The sequence below is a fragment of the Emydura macquarii genome, unplaced genomic scaffold (genome assembly GCF_026122565.2).
Source record: "Emydura macquarii macquarii isolate MOO-44397 ecotype Brisbane River unplaced genomic scaffold, CSIRO-AGI_Emac_v2 contig_1119, whole genome shotgun sequence".
Lineage (NCBI taxonomy): Eukaryota > Metazoa > Chordata > Testudines > Chelidae > Emydura > Emydura macquarii.
The window spans coordinates 523,790-540,983 of record NW_027131256.1 but is presented as its reverse complement, the minus strand read 5'-3'; the positions used below and the strand labels follow the sequence as shown (position 1 = coordinate 540,983).

At 48.1% G+C, this 17,194-nt stretch overlaps 1 protein-coding gene across 1 annotated transcript in view; it reads right to left on the bottom strand.

Annotated features, from left to right (window-relative positions):
- Positions 1-11,755, bottom strand: part of ZNF384 (zinc finger protein 384) — a 30,595-nt gene extending 18,840 nt beyond the window's left edge. The window contains 5 exon segments of the mRNA XM_067545919.1: positions 6,716-7,025; positions 7,426-7,666; positions 7,812-7,882; positions 10,724-10,913; positions 11,219-11,755. Of these exon segments, the coding sequence (XP_067402020.1) occupies positions 6,716-7,025; positions 7,426-7,666; positions 7,812-7,877 (617 nt within the window). The 5' untranslated portion in view covers positions 7,878-7,882; positions 10,724-10,913; positions 11,219-11,755.
- Between the last annotated feature and the right edge of the window lie 5,439 nt (positions 11,756-17,194).

The window sequence follows — 17,194 nt, the reverse complement described above, 5'->3', positions numbered from 1 at the left end:
CATAAACTCTGGCAGGTGAAGTATAGTTAGGCAGGCCAAAAAAGAATGTGAAGAGCAACTAGCTAAAGACTCCAAAAGCTCACAGCAAAAACATTTAAGTGCATCCGAAGCAGGAAGCCTGCCAAACAAACAATCAGCAGGGCCACTGCATGATCGAGGTGCTAAAGGAGCACTCAAGGAAGATAAGGCCATTGAGGAGAAGCTAAATAAATTCTTTGCATCAGTCTTCCCTGCAGAGGATGTGAGGGAGGTTCCCACACCTGAGCTGTTCTTTTTAGGTGACAAATCTGAGGGCACATCTACACTTAAAATTCTGCACCAATGCAGCTGTGCCACTGTACAGTTTTAATGAAGACGCTCTAAGGAGAAGAGAGAGAACTCCCCCATTGGCTTAGTTAATCCACCTCCCCGAGGGGCAGTAGCTATGTCAGCAAGAGAAGCTCTCCGGCCAACACAGCGCTGTCTACACAGGGGGTTAGGTTGATATACCTACATCACTTGGGGTGTGAAAAATCCACACCCCTGGGCAACATAGTTATACCAATACACGTCTGTAGTGTAGACCAGACCTGAGGAACTATCCCAGATTGAGGTCAATAGAGGAGGTTTTTGAACAAATTAATAAACGAAACAGTAGTAAGTCACCAGGACTAGATGGTATTCACTCAAGAGTTCTAAAGGAACTCAAACATGAAATTGCAGAACTACTAACTGTGGTATGTGACCTATCATTTAAATCAGCTTCTGTACCAGATGACTGGAGGACAGCTAACGTGACACGAATTTTTTGAAAAAGCCTCGAGAGGCAATCCCAGCAACTACAGGCCAATAAGCCAAATTTCAGTACCAGGCAAATTAGTTGAAACTATAGTAAAGAACAGAATTTTCAGACACATAGATAAATCCGATTTGTTGGGGAAGAGTCAACATGGCTTTTGTAAAAGGAAATGCCTCACCAATCTACTGGAATTCTTTGAGAGGACCAACAAACATGTGGAGATGGGTGATCCAGTGGATAGTGTACCGGGACTTTGAGAAAGCCTTTGACAAGGTCTCTCACCAAAAGCTCTTATGCAAAGTAAGCAGTCATGGGATAAGAGGGAAGGTCCTCTCCTGAATCAGTGACTATTAAAAGACAGGAAACAAAGGGCAGGAATAAATGGTCAGTTTTCATAATGGAGAGAGGTAAATAGCAGTGTACCTCAAAGGTCTGTACTGGGATCAGTACTGTTCAATATATTCATAAATGATCTGGAGAAAGGGGTAAACAGTGATGTGGCAAAATTTGCAGACAATTCAAAATTACTCGAGAGAGTTAAGTACAAAGCAGATGGCGAAAACTTATAAAGGGATTTCCCAAAACTGGGTGACTGGGCAACAAAATGGCAGATGAAATGCAATATTGATAAATGAAAAGTAATGCACATTGGAAAACTTATCCCAACTATACATACAAAATGATGGGATCTAAATTAGCTGTTCCCACTCAAGAAAGAAATCTCGGAGTCATTGTGGAGAGTTCTCTGAAAACATCTGCTCAATATGCTGTGGCAGTCAAAAAAGCGAACAGAATGTTAGGAACCATTAGGAAAGGAATAGATATGACAAAAAATATAACAACACTATATAAATCTATGGTACACCCACACTTCGAATAATGCGAGCAATTCTGGTCTCCCCATCTCAAATAAGATATATTAGAACTGGAAAATGTATAGAGAAGGGCAACAAAAATGATTAAGGGTATGGTATAGCTTCCATGTGAGGTGATATTTTAAAAAACTGGGACTTTTCAAGTTGGAAAAGAGACAACTTAGGGGGGATATGATAGAGGTCCATAAAATCATGAATGGCGTGAAAAAAGTGAATAGGGGAGCATTATTTACCCCTTCATATAACACAAGAACCAGGAATCACCCAATGAAATTAATAGGCAGCAGTTTTAAAACAAATAAACCAAAAATACTTCTTCACACAACACAGTCAACCTGTGAAACTTATAGCCAGAGGATGCTGTGAAGGCAAAAATTATAACAATGGGGGTTCAAAAAAGAATTAAATAAATTCCTGGAAGACAGGTCCCTCAATGGCTATAAACCAAGATGGTCAGGATTATAATCCCATGATCTGGTGTCCCTAGCCTCTGGCTGCCAGAAGCTGGGAGTGAACGATAGGGGATGGATCACTCGATAAATTGCCCTTCTCTGTTCATTCCCTCTAAAGCACCTGGCATTGGCCACTGTCAGAAAACAGGCGCTTGGGCTAGATAGACCATTGGTCTGATCAGCATGGTCGAGCTTATGTTCTAATGAGTGTGTCTTCACCAAATTTGGACTTAACTCCTTGTTTTCATGATTCTGTGGACTGCGTTTGAGTAAATATTAGTTGAGAAACTCTTTTTTTTAAAACAAAGTTTATCATTTCCTTGTATTTTTAGCTGACAGGCAGCTCCAGGCCCCAGAATTTCCTGTCGCTCCAGTCTTTCTGGTGCTCACCCAATTGCTCCCATCCCCACACTGGGAGAGAGGAGAACTGGCTGAGAAAGTCCTTTGTCAAGCAGAGCTCCATTTCTGATGAATGTGCATGGGGTAGCCAGAGGAGGAGTTCTGCTACAATAAGCCAAAGGAAGTTCATTGGGTTGCAATTCTAGCTCCTCTGATCAGAAAAAATGGAAGCTTTGGGGTAGGGATAAGAGAAATGGAACTTGGGGTTGGAGGTGGCACAGAGAAGCTGGCCAGCATGAAGTCCTGTATGACTGTTGTACCTAAGCCCGTGCCGCCTCTACCCTGCCTTTCCCTTCTTCCTGGACCATGATCCAAGAGCAATGGAAGGGAAGGGAACTGGGGAACCAGCGAAATGGTAGGGGAGCCCAAGGCAGGGAAGAGTGGGAAGGCTCCTCTTTTCTGTTCCCTCTTTTCTCCCAGCTTCAAAAAAATCTCAACCTGCAAAGTTATTCTATGTAGAGAACTGGCTAATCATCCTAGTCTGCACAGGCCAGACATCAGAACCAAACACCACATGCAAAGAGCTTTCATCTTGTTTCAGAGGAAAAACAAACCACGTGGGAGAGGGACTTGCCAAGGCCGAGAACTGAAGTGGAACAGAACACAGTAACCGCCTCACCGGCCCTGGCAGAGTTGTGCCACGGCACACGCCAGGAAACTCAGAAGCCCTGAGAAACATTTCAGCCACCATCTATGAATAGATCCACATCCCTGTGTAATGAAAGCCAGTGAGTGAACATAAGATGTCTTTCCTAACAGAAATCATTGCCACCTCTTTCAAAAAGCGAACCCATCAATCTCCCTGAAAAATACAGTCGTCTGCCTGATCTGCAAAAAGCCAGCCCTGGGTGCAGAAACTCAGCTACTGTCCAGTTTCAAACCTCTCATTCCTAAACAAAGCTGTGATAACCAAGTCACCCATATCCTGGATGTTTTGCAGTGCAGACTAGGGAACAGCATGAGACACCCCTCGAGGCACCAAATAATTACCTCCTGATGACAACAGAAGGAAGACACATCTATCACTTGGCCTCCCTGCTAAGTTCAACAATTGACCACAAAGTGCTGCTGACTGCGTACATAACACAGCTAGAACGTAAGGCAGTGTTACAATGGCTCCTGTAATTCCACTCCAACCGACCCCAAAGAAGTAACAGGCAACAGCTCTCTTCCCCCAGTACCCACAGGGATCTATGCTGTGTTCCCTCCACTTCAACACCTACAGCAGACCATGTGAAAATATGGTGAGAAGCAATGTGCTCCACTGAACTCCACACCAGCAACAAACAGCTCTGTCCATCCCATCTTCCACAAATGCAGCCAACACCATCACAAGGATGTCACAATGATGAGAGATCAGCACGAGTGAAGAAGAGGTTGGCTGACACTGCACGCGGGCGAGACTGAAGTGATGCTATTCAGAAGGGAAGACATTTCAAAGAACTGGTTTAGACACTGTCCTCTGTCTCTGCAGGCATTTCCCCAACAGCCCTCAGGGTTCTGTTGGACTCATCACTAACCCCAGATGAGCAGATAGTGCCAGTACCAAGATGATTCTTCCACCCCCAGCTTGCTGAAAACTCCACCCTTTCCTGCCATAGGAGGATTTAGCCACTGTGGAGCCTCACATACATCACCTCCAGACCAGGTGTAGCTCACTGGGTGAAGGTGACAGCCTTCACCCCATGCAGAATGCAGCTGTCCACCTCTTCCATGGGCTGAGGTGCTGTGAGTACATCACCTCTGAGCTCTATTCCCTCCACAGTTTCCAGCATATTTCTGTTGCCATTTCAAGGTCTTAGTCCTTATCTTCTTCAGTGAGTTAGAAGCTAGATACTATCAGCAACCTGCATAGGTATGGGGGCAATTCATCTCAGAAAGGCCAGGAAGAAACACATGGAGGCCAAAGATTAAGCCACCTCAAAGAAGGAGGTTCCAGTTGTAGAATGAATTCCTAGACAGCAGACTGAGCTAGTTTAATCCTCTTCAGAGCAGGTAGCCAGACTCTCAACAATGAAACATTTCTACCAGAAACAGTGTATTTATACAACCACCACCGCACATGTACAGCCACACCCCAAGCAAAGCTTCCTCCAGCCAGGGGAGGAAAAGAGTACAGACTTCATGGAAACCATTAGGAAACTCACCCTGGAGAGGTAATTTTCCTAAGCACTTCAAAACTATAGCAATGCGCACTATAGAAACCCTACGAGAGCAAGGAACAGAAGCCAGGAGTCCTCAAGGAATGAGCCACTTGGAAAGTTCCAGCAGGAAAAGTCTGGCCATATTTGCACACTGTGATTTTTACAGTGGGGAAAGTTAGATTTTATCCTTCCCGCCCACAGCTCAAATAGATGAGAGAATTTTGCTCACAGTTTCAAAAATATTTACCTTTGGGCTGAGAGTAAATATGGAAGATAGCAGCAAAGAGACTGCAAAGTGGGAAGAGCTACTCCCTGATCACCAGCAAATCTCAATTCAGTTTTTCTCCCTTTGCACAAGTGCTTAGAGAGGAAGGTCTGCTCGGGACACAGGGTAAGAGGCAGGCTCCACACCCATAGAAACCTTCCTATCTTGGGGCTCAGCGCAATTACTTGTACTTGGTTATGAACTCATTTTCCTTTGTTCCAAACATTGGCCCATGAGGGAAAAGCCCAACAAATGGTGGTTTTGCATGGAGGTTTCTGCTGAGTCATTCCACCTGCTTAGAGGCATTTTTCAGACTTACAAGCAAACAGGGGGCTATAATTCAAGTCCTGGTGTCACTTTAATTCTAGCGTTCTTCACTGCCAAGTGCATCGTTCATAAATACATCTTTAAAGGACCTAACTAGCGACTCAGAGTATGACGCTTGAGTCGTAGAGAGTTGTGGTCGGTGCCCAAAATAAATGGTGGGGCTGCAAGCAGCAAACCCCCCCACACCTCCTACAGGTTGATCCTATTTTCAAAGTGAAAGACTAGGACACTGGACAAAGGGTTGGTTCTATAAAAAGTTTTTGTATCAATTTAACATATCAGCGTAGTTAAAGTCATACAACCCCCAGCTGGACACAGTTATACAGTATAAAGGTGCTTGTACCAAAAGAGCTCAGTTACAGAAACGGGGTTATCTCAGAACAAAAACTATTCAGAGAAGCCCAACAAGAACTGTTTTGTTAAGGATTAAGGAAGGTTAGTAGGGAAAAGCCCTGCCCGCTTTCTTCTCCCACCACTCTCCCTTTCCGAATGCAGAGCTGGGACACTTTGCTGTAAATGTCAGGGTGGTGGCAGAAAATACTTAGCCTTATGACCCCTTCAGCTTTCCTAGCTCCAAACTCCCCTTACTTACAACTGTTCACGCAGCCACTCTCCCATTCATCCCGGTCAACCCCACCCACTCTCTTCCCCTACTCAGCTCAGAACACCCCAGGTTTCCTCACCAACATTCAATGCTCACCTTTTCAGAAATACCTACTCTCTACCCTCCCCCAGACTAAGACCCTCACCTCTTCCTTCGTATCCTCTCCACAGCTCAGAACCAGTCCCCTCAAACTTAAAAGACACACTGCTCCCAAGCTCCGAAAACCTATCTCCAGGCACAGAACTCTTCCCCCTCTTATCTGACACCCACCACCAGTCTCGGAAACACTTCAACCCCTCGCTCAGAAATCCATCCCCCAACCTTCTGCTGGGGTGGAAGAGTAGGAGCAGAGCCATCAGGGAGCATGTGATCTGAAATTACCCTACAGAAGTCTAGTCCTTGCTCATTGCCTCCTTCCTCTGCGGTCTGGGGTCTATGCACTGCAGAGGCAGGAGTCCCAACCCTGGGGAAGGCCAGTGTACTGCAGCTCCTAATGGCAGCAAGTGGTAATACACCCTGCAGTACCATAGCCACACACAGCTGACATTAGTGATGTTTGGACTAATTGGATTCTCATTAACCCGCTGCCCCAATAGCCCGACTGTCAAACTTCAATCTCAACTTCCTGACACTGCAGCAATATAAATTCAAATCCTTAAAATCAGATTAATCTGTATTTTTTAATTTGCCTGATTTGTTAAAAGAGAAAAGGAGATGAAATCCCAATTTCTTTCTGCAGCTAAAAGTATTGGCACACTAGGACTTCCCAGGGAAAAAGCACAAATCTCCTCTTCCCCACGTAACTATGAAGGGTGCACGGTTTCCCCCACCCCATGCAGTGTAACAGCCATGGTTGGGTCCCATTCCCCACCTGTAAGTCTTGCCATCCTTATGCTGGTCATCATCCTCGTTGGAGAGCACAAAGGGATCGCTCATCTCTGGCAGCCCCGACTCCTGCAGTCGCTTCTTCTTTCGGCCCCGGGGAGGTTTGGGAGCAACTCCCCCACCTTCAGATAGGGTGGTTATCACCTTCTTTGACAGGTCAGGCACCACCTGGAGGGCAGCCTGGGCGCCAGGGGGTAGTGCAGAGACAATCATTGGGGCTGAGATGGGGAAGGTTTGGGCAGACGAGGCTGTGGTCACCAGGGAACCTGAGGGAGAGGTGATCACCAAGCCCGGACCTGTAAGGAAAGAAAAGGGAAAGAGGTCAGATATCTGCCGCTCCAGATATCAGGGGGAGGGCCCACTCACCTTTCAACTCCCCCACCCCAGGAAAGTGGGGCCTCAAAATCCATTTTTAACCCTGATCCGCATGGAAGAGTAGCTACCCTCCCCATTCCATCCTGTTCTCTGATACTGGGAGCCCAGCACCACTTGGAGAGGAGAAACACCAGAAGTACACTGGGCATAATGAAGAGAGGTAGGGCCAGGATCCCCCCTCCCCCCATGCCATCTGCTATCCCTGAAACCTGAGTAAACCTACATCCCCAAAAGGAGAACATCCAGGATCACACACACTTCATCCCCTCCAGACACGGAGATCACCCTTCCATTCCTCCACAAGCCCACGGTGCTCCCTACCTGCTGCCATGAGCCCAGCAGACTGCACTGGCACTACGGTGATGTTCTGGGTCACGGAGGCCTGGCTGTGTGGCGTCAGCTGTTCCGACTTGGTGTCTGAATCCATGGAGATGCCGGTGGATAGGGCCACAGAAGTGGGTACCGTCAGCAGAGTGGGGTAATGGGGGGGAGCCAGGCTGCAGCCCTTTTCTGGGGGCAATAGCTGCTCCTTCATCTTGTTAATGAACATGGCATTCTCGATCTAAAAGGATGTGAAAGAGTGCTTTTAGAATGTCCCTGAATTGACCTCTCCCAGCAGTAGGCACTGTAGGAAATGGGGCAGGAGCATTCTGGTCCCAGCAAGAAGCAGAACCAAACAGACCGTGGTGGAAGACAGAGGCCCTTACCTGTCCCGAGACTGTGGGCGCTGTTGGCCAGAAGTACGGAGAGGAATTGAAGTGAGATTCTTCCATCCTAGCTGGGCGGAGGGGGGAAGAGAAGGAAGGAGAGAGAGACACACAAAAGAAAAACATTAAACCCAGAGAGACTGTGACAAGGAACTGGCCCAGTCTAAAACAGTGACCCATTTTTATACTCAAAGCAACATGGCCCCTCTTCTGATCTTTCTGCCAAGACCCTGTTACCCAGCAAGGAAAAGAGGCTGTTGCCCACCATTCACCCAGAACTGGGTTCCTCTCAATTGCCTCCTGCCTGAAGCTTCAAACTTACAGTCCCCCACCCCAAAGATGACTAACTTCCCCTGCCAAAAGCACCTCCCTGGTCACCCCATCTCTGGAAGAGAGCAAGGTGTGTGGGGGTGTGCTTCTGTAGCCATGACTCCCACAGGTGGAAACGAATTCTCACATTGCACACAGTGCATCCCCAAATAGTGAATATTCCAGATCCTGCCTGTCCGACCCCTTCATTCTAACAATGTCAGGCACTAACTACCCCTCAGCCACAGGCAGCAGAAGAATGTTAGCGTTGTGTTACAAAGGGGAAAAGAGACAGAGAGGGAAACAGACTTGCCCAAGATAACATAGTGAGCCGACAGATAATCAAGAAATACAACCCAGGACTCCCAATCTCCTGTTGCTCTAATTCACTGGATGCCACTCCCTCGGGAAAACCTAAGAGTCCCTGATTCCAGGTCCCCCTCCTTCCAGAAAGGGTGAAGAAGTGACTTGCTATGCCACCTCTTTTATGCCATCCTTCACCCACGTTTTGGGCACAAGTCACTGCCATCTAACCCCAGCTCTGCCTCTAACCTGAGACTATGTCTACACTGCAGAGACTATGCCTATCTCAGCATAGCGATGCTGGCATAACCCCATAGTAACTGTAAATGCAGCTTACATCAACAGAAAGGGTTTTTCCATTGGTGTAGGAACACAACCTCCCCAAACAAGGGTAGCTACATCGACAGAAGCATTCTTCCAGCGCCACAACTGCGTCTACACGGAGGGTTAGGTCAGCATAGCTACATCCGTCAAGGGTATGATTTTTCAGACCCTTTACCAATGCAGCTATGTTGACCTAATGTTTAAGTGTAGATCGGGCCTGATTATCAGCCAGAAACCAAATGGCAGCCCTCTCATGATTGGAGGAGTTTAACCTCCATGAGTACAGCAACTGGAAGAGATCTTAAAAAAGGCTGATGCTACCCACTCCCTGGGGTAATATGCTCAGCTGGCAAAGCTTTCAACATCTACGAAACTATTATTTAAAAACTGAGGAAATTCATATACAAAACATTTGTTATGAGAGAGTGAAGCCTTAGACTTTTGTCTCAAATATATGTTGAAAGTCAATCAAATTCCATTCAATAAAAACTATGTTTGGATAACATTAAGTTTGAAAAGGGAGGTGCTCATAATCAGAAAGTGCCCAGGGTGAGGTTGCTCAGGAAGCCTCAACATGCTGTATTTCTACATCAGTTATGAGTTACTATCTTTAATTACATGACCATATATTATTTCTGTAGGACCTGTGTCATTCAATATACAATCTGCAGAGCAGTGTGCAATGAACAACGTAGAAATAAGACATTTTAAAAAATCATATTAAAACAAAAATGAAGATGATTGCTGCACATGCTACAATTCCTATATATCAGCCAAAAAAAATAGAAAAATATTAAATAAACCCAATTACTTGTAACTTTTTTAAATGAACGACTTCCTTTCTGTTTAGTGAAACCACCCCTGCCTCATTCACTATTTACTATCCAACAAGTATGCTTAAAGGCCAAATTTTTTTTCTTAGCTACCCCAATATAAATTCATTGTAAATTAACAGACTTTGAATTACTCTGGATTTACCCTACGGTCATTCAACCATAATCTGGTCCAGAACCCCAGGGAGTTACAGAAGCCACCTCATCTTCATTTCCTTAACATCATTCAGCCCATGCACTGACTGAAACAGGCTCCTGTGTACAGTAGAGTCTAATTACATGACAGAACAGAACCATAATGCAAGTATATAAGGGGACAGAATTAATGCATTTTTCTGACTTCCGAGTGCTTCCAATGGCATTTCTATAGGGTTTCCTAAGGCATTTAGCCCTCCCCCGCCCTCACAAGATCTAAGTACCTTCACTATTTGCCCAGATAGAACCTTAAAACCAAAGTGAAATTGGGTTTGTACAATACAATATTGAAGACAGTATGCACTGGGCAAACAAAGTTGTTGGTGGTGCCAGATTTCTACTGTTTCACCTGTAAAGTTTTAGGTGTAGAAGTCATGGGCTCGTATAATTAAGTAAAATCCTGATTTTGACTGACACACAGACAGACACACACACAAACAATACAGCCTTCTTTCATTTAGAAAACTGGAAGATAGTTCAAAGCAATTCAGTTTTCAAACTCAAATCCAAACCAATTTTGACAGCAATAATCCTTCCTACCCCCATCTAGTCCACTATTAGAGTTGTTAAATAGTCACAACTTTATTTATAATGGCAAAAGTATATTTTTCACTGTACTGGTTCTCAGTAATGACTATCCCCAAAAAAACTTCACATCCAGGAAGAGATCAGGCATGGAAAATTTCAGTTTAAAAGGCGAAAGCTTGACAAAGTTATAAGGAACTGTGGGAGAGGGGGGGGAGGAGGGAGAAAGGGGGAAGGAAGCTTTCATGCAATCTCAGCAGCATGCCAACCCTCCAAAGAGAGGAAATTTGAAGATAAAGTTCCTCCACCAGACTTCTGTCCTCCTACCCACAGCTACCCACCCATCATAGTCTAAAAACCCTTTTGGAAACATGAATCCCTATTCACCACCACCATAACCCCCTTAACACAGCTCACACTTACTTCACCAGAACTCTGCACGTAACCTTTTCAATTGCTCTACCACTATCACATACGGGATGGAGCTTCAACCCTGTACCACAGCATGTTCCCACTGAAGTGCCTTCACCATCTCAGCTTCCAGAAACAGGCCACAGATGGGACCTTCTTCCCCTTCACCAGTCTAGTATCAGATAGATGTCAACGTACACTCCTGATACAAACCAGAAACAATACCTTCCATGAACAGGCCACAAATGTACATGCACTGAACAAACAATTGAACAAGTCAGAGAACTCAATAACTGCTTGTCATGAGGGACAAGGTATCACCCTTACAGATTCACACACTTCACAGGCGGGGCTTACATTTCATATTGTTACTGCATCGAGTCACTAGCACGCACATGAAGAGCATAGCAAGGACGTAGAGGGGAGAAGGTGTGTGTAAAAGGGGATACAATTAAGGCAAGATATGCAAGTACGGAGGAAATAGACTTTAAATACTACTTTCCTTACTTTCACACAGTTAATTGTGATGTTCCATTTCCAACTTTATAATAAAAAAAAATCCCTGAGGAGGGCACTTGGGAGTGGTACCCAAAGCACTATTCTAACTGAACAAGACTCGATTTCGTGATGGGGAACTTTTAGGCCCAAGTGTTGCTGGAAACAATTCATGCTGAAGACCGCACATTGAACACAGGGCATTTGATGAGATGCAAAAGCATCCTCACAGAGCTCTGAGGAGGAATAATTAAGGAAATCTATGTAACAGTCTGAAAAGCCGTATCTGGGTGCAGATCAGCAATATCCTACCGATGGCGGGGACAACAGAAGGGAATTCCCCTTTTCCAGCCACCCCTACTCAGACACTATGGGTCAAGGATCTACCTGCCCTTCAACCCCACCTCCCCCGTGACTGGAGCTGGACAGGAGCTGATGATGGCCCGGAAGGTGAAACGCCCTACATCCTATTTCCCGGCCCTTTCCCAGTTCCCTGGCCTGGAACCAGCCCCCACACGCAGCAAGGCCCCAGATCCCCTGCCCCGGCCCCCGCGCAGCGGGGCACTGGGGCCACCCTACAGAAGTGGGGGGCGGGCGGGGGGGGCCGCAAGCCCCGAGCCATGCCCGCAGCTCCCTGGACGCCCCTGGCAGTGTCTTACCCCCGCTCCCTCTCACTCCCCCTCCTCTCGCATGTCTCCTCCTTCCAGGGCTGCCTCTGCAAACACACCGCCCGCCTCACTGCTCGCCTGGGCGGCGCCGGGGCTCGGGGCGCTGCATGGCGGCGCGGGGCGGGGGAGAGAGACGCGCCCCCCGGTCAGCGCCGGGGCCCGGCCACAGGGAGACGGGGCCGCCCCCGCGCGCGCGCACATCCCACGTCCGCCCCACGGGGGAGGGGGGGAGCCCCCGCTGCACGGCGGCCGAGCCCGAGGGAGGGGCCGACGGGGTCCGGAATCTCACTCCCCGCGCGGCAGAGCCCAGAGGCGGGCTGCACTCTACCCCAGACACCCCATCAAGCCTCCCCGCTTCCGCTTCCGGGTCATTCCAACCCGGAAGTACCCTTGCCCAGGGGCTCTCTTAGTCTCGCCCGCCGCCGATTACCGGGCACCACCCCCCAGCTGCGACCCCGACCCCGGTTCCAGCGGCGGCAGCAGCCTCCTCACCGGAAAGGAGAGCGGCAAGTCACTTCCGGTTCATGAGGCGGGGTGTGCTTCGGAACTTCCGGAGCACGCGAAAGGACGGAGATGACGTCATAAGCCGAAGCCGTTGCCGTGCACGGCAGGCGGAAATGAATGAAGTTAGAAACCGGAAGTGGTCATCAGGGTCGCGGGACACTGAGGCAGGGGCACGGCTCGCGCTGGCCCGCAGCACCGCGAACCGCGGGGTAGGGGGAAGGGCGGGACCTTCCTAGGGTTAAACCAGAACATCGGCGGGCGAGGGGAGATTGTCGTACCGGAAGCAGTTAACGAGGTCGGCGAAGCGGGGGGAGGGGGGATGACTCCAGCCCGGAAGTAAGGGCGGAAGTCACGTTTTTTGACAGCGGAGGAGCCGCTGTTTACAGGAGAGGAACGAACTCGGCTTCCTGGTCCGTGATGTCACTTCCGCTCGGGGAGGCGTTCTCAAGCTGAGGTGGGGGAAGGGGCTGGCTGCTGAATATTCAAGAGGCTGATGAATAATTCAGTGGCGGCTGGTTAACGAGCTGATTGCCGCGTCTTCCCCTCCCCCCCCGCGGAGCCAGGGCCCCACCCCCCGCCCGGATCCTGCCCGTGGGGTTGGTGCAAACCTGGGCCCGGGCCCGGCCCTGCCGCCGCCTCCCGTCCTCGCCCCCTGCCCCTGCCCTGGTCACGCTTCATCGTCGTTGGTTTCTGGGCCGGGCCGGGCCGGTGGCAGAGACACAACCCCGGGCTGTGTGAGGAGGGACCGACCCTGTGTTGCATCCCTGACACCTCCTGCTGTGGTTGTGTTCTAGGCCGGGTGTTACCACAGCTCCCTCAGGAGCTAAAAACAGAGTGAGTGTGTGAGTGTGTGTGAGAGTGAGTGAGTGTGTGAGTGTGATCACCCTGGTGACTGAGAGCCAGGCTGGGATCCCTGCAGTGGTCTGCGTTACTGGCCCGAGCTGCGTTTCCCGCAGACCAGCGAAGGGCGTTCGGTGTCCAAGGACGAGCTCGGACCGATGCCAGGCCGGCTCTTCGCTCCGCAAACAGACCTGACTTTCTGCCATGGGCTCCAGCCCTGGTGGAAGGGTTGGAAGGACTTTGGGTGACTAGAGCCCCGTCAGACTGCGGGTGGGTGACCCCTGGTAAGCGCTTGGCATGCAGAGAAGAACTGCTGTTGGTTTTTATGTTTTCTTTGTAATGCTTTTACCTATAAGAATAAATGTATTTCCTTTGGCGAAGGCTGGTTGGTGACTGGTACATACCTGAACAAGGGCTACCCATGGGTGCTCTACTCCAGTCAGGCCTGGGGAAATCAGTGAGGTGCAAAGGGACTGCAAACCTATGCTCCGTGGTCTGCCGGGAGAGAGAGAGAGAGAGAGAAAGAGAGATGGGTCTCCTCCCAAGAGGGGTGATGACTGGGAGCTTCACACCTTCCGTGAACTGGTGCCGTCATGAAAGGCCACGAGTGAGGTCAAAGGTAAAGGGGCTGTTAACTGGAATTGTGACATGGGTTGCTCCGTAGTGAGTCCTGAGCTTGAGCAAAGGCATGTGGTGGAGAAATTGCAGGGGAGGAGGCTCTTGCATCCAGAGAGGCATCAGGGAGAATCTTAGTGGGAGTCAGGGAGGCTGAAGGGGAGGGTGCGACAGTAACTGAAATCATCGGTGACAGCGGACAACCAGGGATCTCAGCAGAAATGGAGTCTGGAGATAGGGGGCAAAAGGTTCCTAAGATTTGCAGGCCATCTGTGGTAAAACTGGCTACCCTCCCCTCTCTGTGCTGTTAGCATGGAGGTTGGAGGACAAAGGGAATGGGTACAGGAGTATGTGCGTAGCTTGACTGCATGCCCAGTAACCTTATTGCAAGACAGTATTGAGAAGGAGTTATTGAAGTAGGGACAAAAACTACCACTGGGTACAAAGGACAGAGGACACTTCAGCAGCAACTCCCTCTCTAGCCCTCTGACAAGGCCAAGGAGCTGGGATCTCACGGTGCTCGCACCGGACTCCCTAAGAGCCGCCTGCTGGGAACAGCTGGAATTACCTCTGCAGTCTTCAGCAGGATACACCATGAGCAGGGAATTGTTGATGTATTTAAATAAAGAGAATTGACAGCCTAATCAGTTTGGTAATTAATTTTCTTGTTGTTTTGGTTATTTGAATTGCCTCATGAATATTAATGAATCCTGTGATTTATTTCTATATTTGACAGTTCAAGCCTGAAGGTGACATTTCTCCCTCTGTGCCCAGCAAATGAGTTAGGATCTTAGGTATCCAAATCTGATCTCTCTGCAGCGGGGTTGGAGCCAGGTACTCCTGCCTATCCTCCTTACTGTACTTCAGGCCAGACACACCATCTCCCTTCCCTATACCAATCTGGAATACTTTCCCCTCCCCTTCCAAAGAAGGAATGAGACTGAAAGTAAAGTGCAGGGGAGGCCTCCCACAAGCTGAGCAGTTGGGTTGCCTTATGCAAATGCATGCTGCCTGAAGGATTGGGAAGGAAAATAGATAATCTGTATAAAATAAAATAGAATTTTATGCCATTGTCGTCACTACTGAGCACCTTCCAGTAGCGTATTAAAGGACGTGACTAACATCTGTCATCTGTGATTCATTCTCTCTCATCCTCCCCCCAGGTAGAGACAAAACAAAAGAAACAAGACAATAAGTTTCCCTTTATTACTGCAGAGTATGACACATCTTTTCTGGGCCAGCTCTTGACCATTTTTTCTAGGGCTGTGTTGACCCTCCTTGAAACTCCTGCCTGTACTGTACTGTCTCTTTCCCTTAGGCTTGCTGTACATGACAGAAGTTTGTCAGGGTCCACATTGTTTTTCTCTGTCATACAAGTGTAATGCACCCCACATCTATGTGCCAAAGCCCTTCAGTCTTCTGATTATGGTTGTCAGTTGTGCCATACCGACTGCTCATTTTTTTTAGTGGTTTAAAATCTGAATCTCACCTGTAACAGCCTCAATCCTTTGAGTGCCAGTGTGGAGGGCGATCACTGTCATGTTAGCGTATCCTATAGTACCCAGCAGTGAGCATTAAGCAGCCCTCTCTGGTTTCTTTTCTGCATTCAACTGCACAAGCGTTGGCTGGAAGCCAGCTACCTGTACCCATAGCCAGGTGAACCGAACTTGCAAGCTGTGTCTACAGTAACCAGTTTCTTCTGCTGACTGATCTTTGATCCAGTCTCTGATCTAGACAATTCTTTGACAGTCATAAGAGCATGTTGGCTGCCAGCTAGCAGCTGACATTAAAGCCCTCATTGCCATACAAACTGAGGTGGTAGCATTACATAACTTTAATCGATGCAGGTCTTAATTGATGGGGTTTAAATTAGCTGTCACCACTCAAACAGGAGAACTTAGAGTCATCCGGGATAGTTCTCTGAAAACATCTGCTCTTTGTGCAGCAGTAGTTAAAAAAACTAACCCTGTTAGGGACCATTAGGAAAGGGATAGATAAGAGAGAAATTATTATAATGCCACTATATACATCCATGGTACATCCACACCTTGGATACAGCATGCAGGTCTAGTTGCTCCGTCTCAAAAAAGATATTAGAATTGGAAAAGGTACAGAGAAGGGCAACGGAAATGATTAGGGGTATGGAACAGCTTCCTTATGAGGACAGAATAAAAAACCAGCACTGCTCTGTTTAAAAAAGAGATACTAAGAGGGGATATGCTAGAAGTCTATACAATCATGAATGGTGTGGAGAAAATGAATACGTGCTCTTTACCCCTTCATATAACACAAAAAACGGGTCACCCAATGACATTCATAGCAAGTTAAAAACAAACACAAGGAAGTACTTCTTCACACAACACATAGCCAGCCTGCGGAACGCCTTGTCATAGGGTGTGGTGAAGGCCAAAAGTATAACTGGGTTCAAAACAGAATTAGATAAGTTCCTGGAGGACAGGTCAATCAATGGCTATTAGAGGAAACAGAAGATAACATAGCAAGAGACAAAAGACACAGGTTTGGGGCTGTGCTGAAAAAATGCCGTTTCTATGACGACAGTGTCATGGCACTTCCCATCTACCCAGCTAGCGATGCTGTTGGAAAGCGACAAATTATCTAGAAGTGTAAGGTTGAAGAAGAAAGGCATTGGTGGCCTGTGAAAGCTGGGCGAGCTGTGGGATTCCAATTAAGTGTGGCTAAAACTGCCAGACTCCTTCACAGGGCCTCAGATGGCTGCAGGCTCGCTACTGGAGGTGGTGGGTGAGTTACTTTAGGAGTTGGAGGATAAGGACAAGACATCTACCTGCAACATCTGAACCCACTAAGTCCCTTCATGCTTCAGATGTGTCTCTGGGATTGGATATGGCTGGGTTGGGGAAGAAAATTCCATGTTCTTAAGAATGCTGCCGTGTGTGTTTGTACAGGAGCAGATGCAGCTTCATTTTAAAGCAGAAATGTCTCTCTCCCCATGCTCTGCCATGCCACTGCCCTCCCTCTGCCATTCCTCCTCCTGACTACACAGCACAAGTAACAGGTCCCCAACTCAGCAGTTTCCCCCACAATTCCTTTTTCTTTGCTCCACTTTGCATGGGCCGCCAGTGCCAGCCACGTACCGCTGTCCAGCTTGTGCTAGGGGTTGGACCCAAGATGGCAAACTAGTGGGAGACTAAAAAGACACAGTGTTTGCAGTGTGGGAAGGTTTAAAGACAGGAGCATCTCATGGCAGGAAAACAAAACCAACAACAAACAAAAGCGGCTGCGGCAGGTAAACTGGCACTGGAGGGAGAAGAGAGAGAGGAGACCCAGCGAAGTTGCTTCTGCCAGGCCCCACAACCGTACAGGTGACATGCCCTCCCCCCCC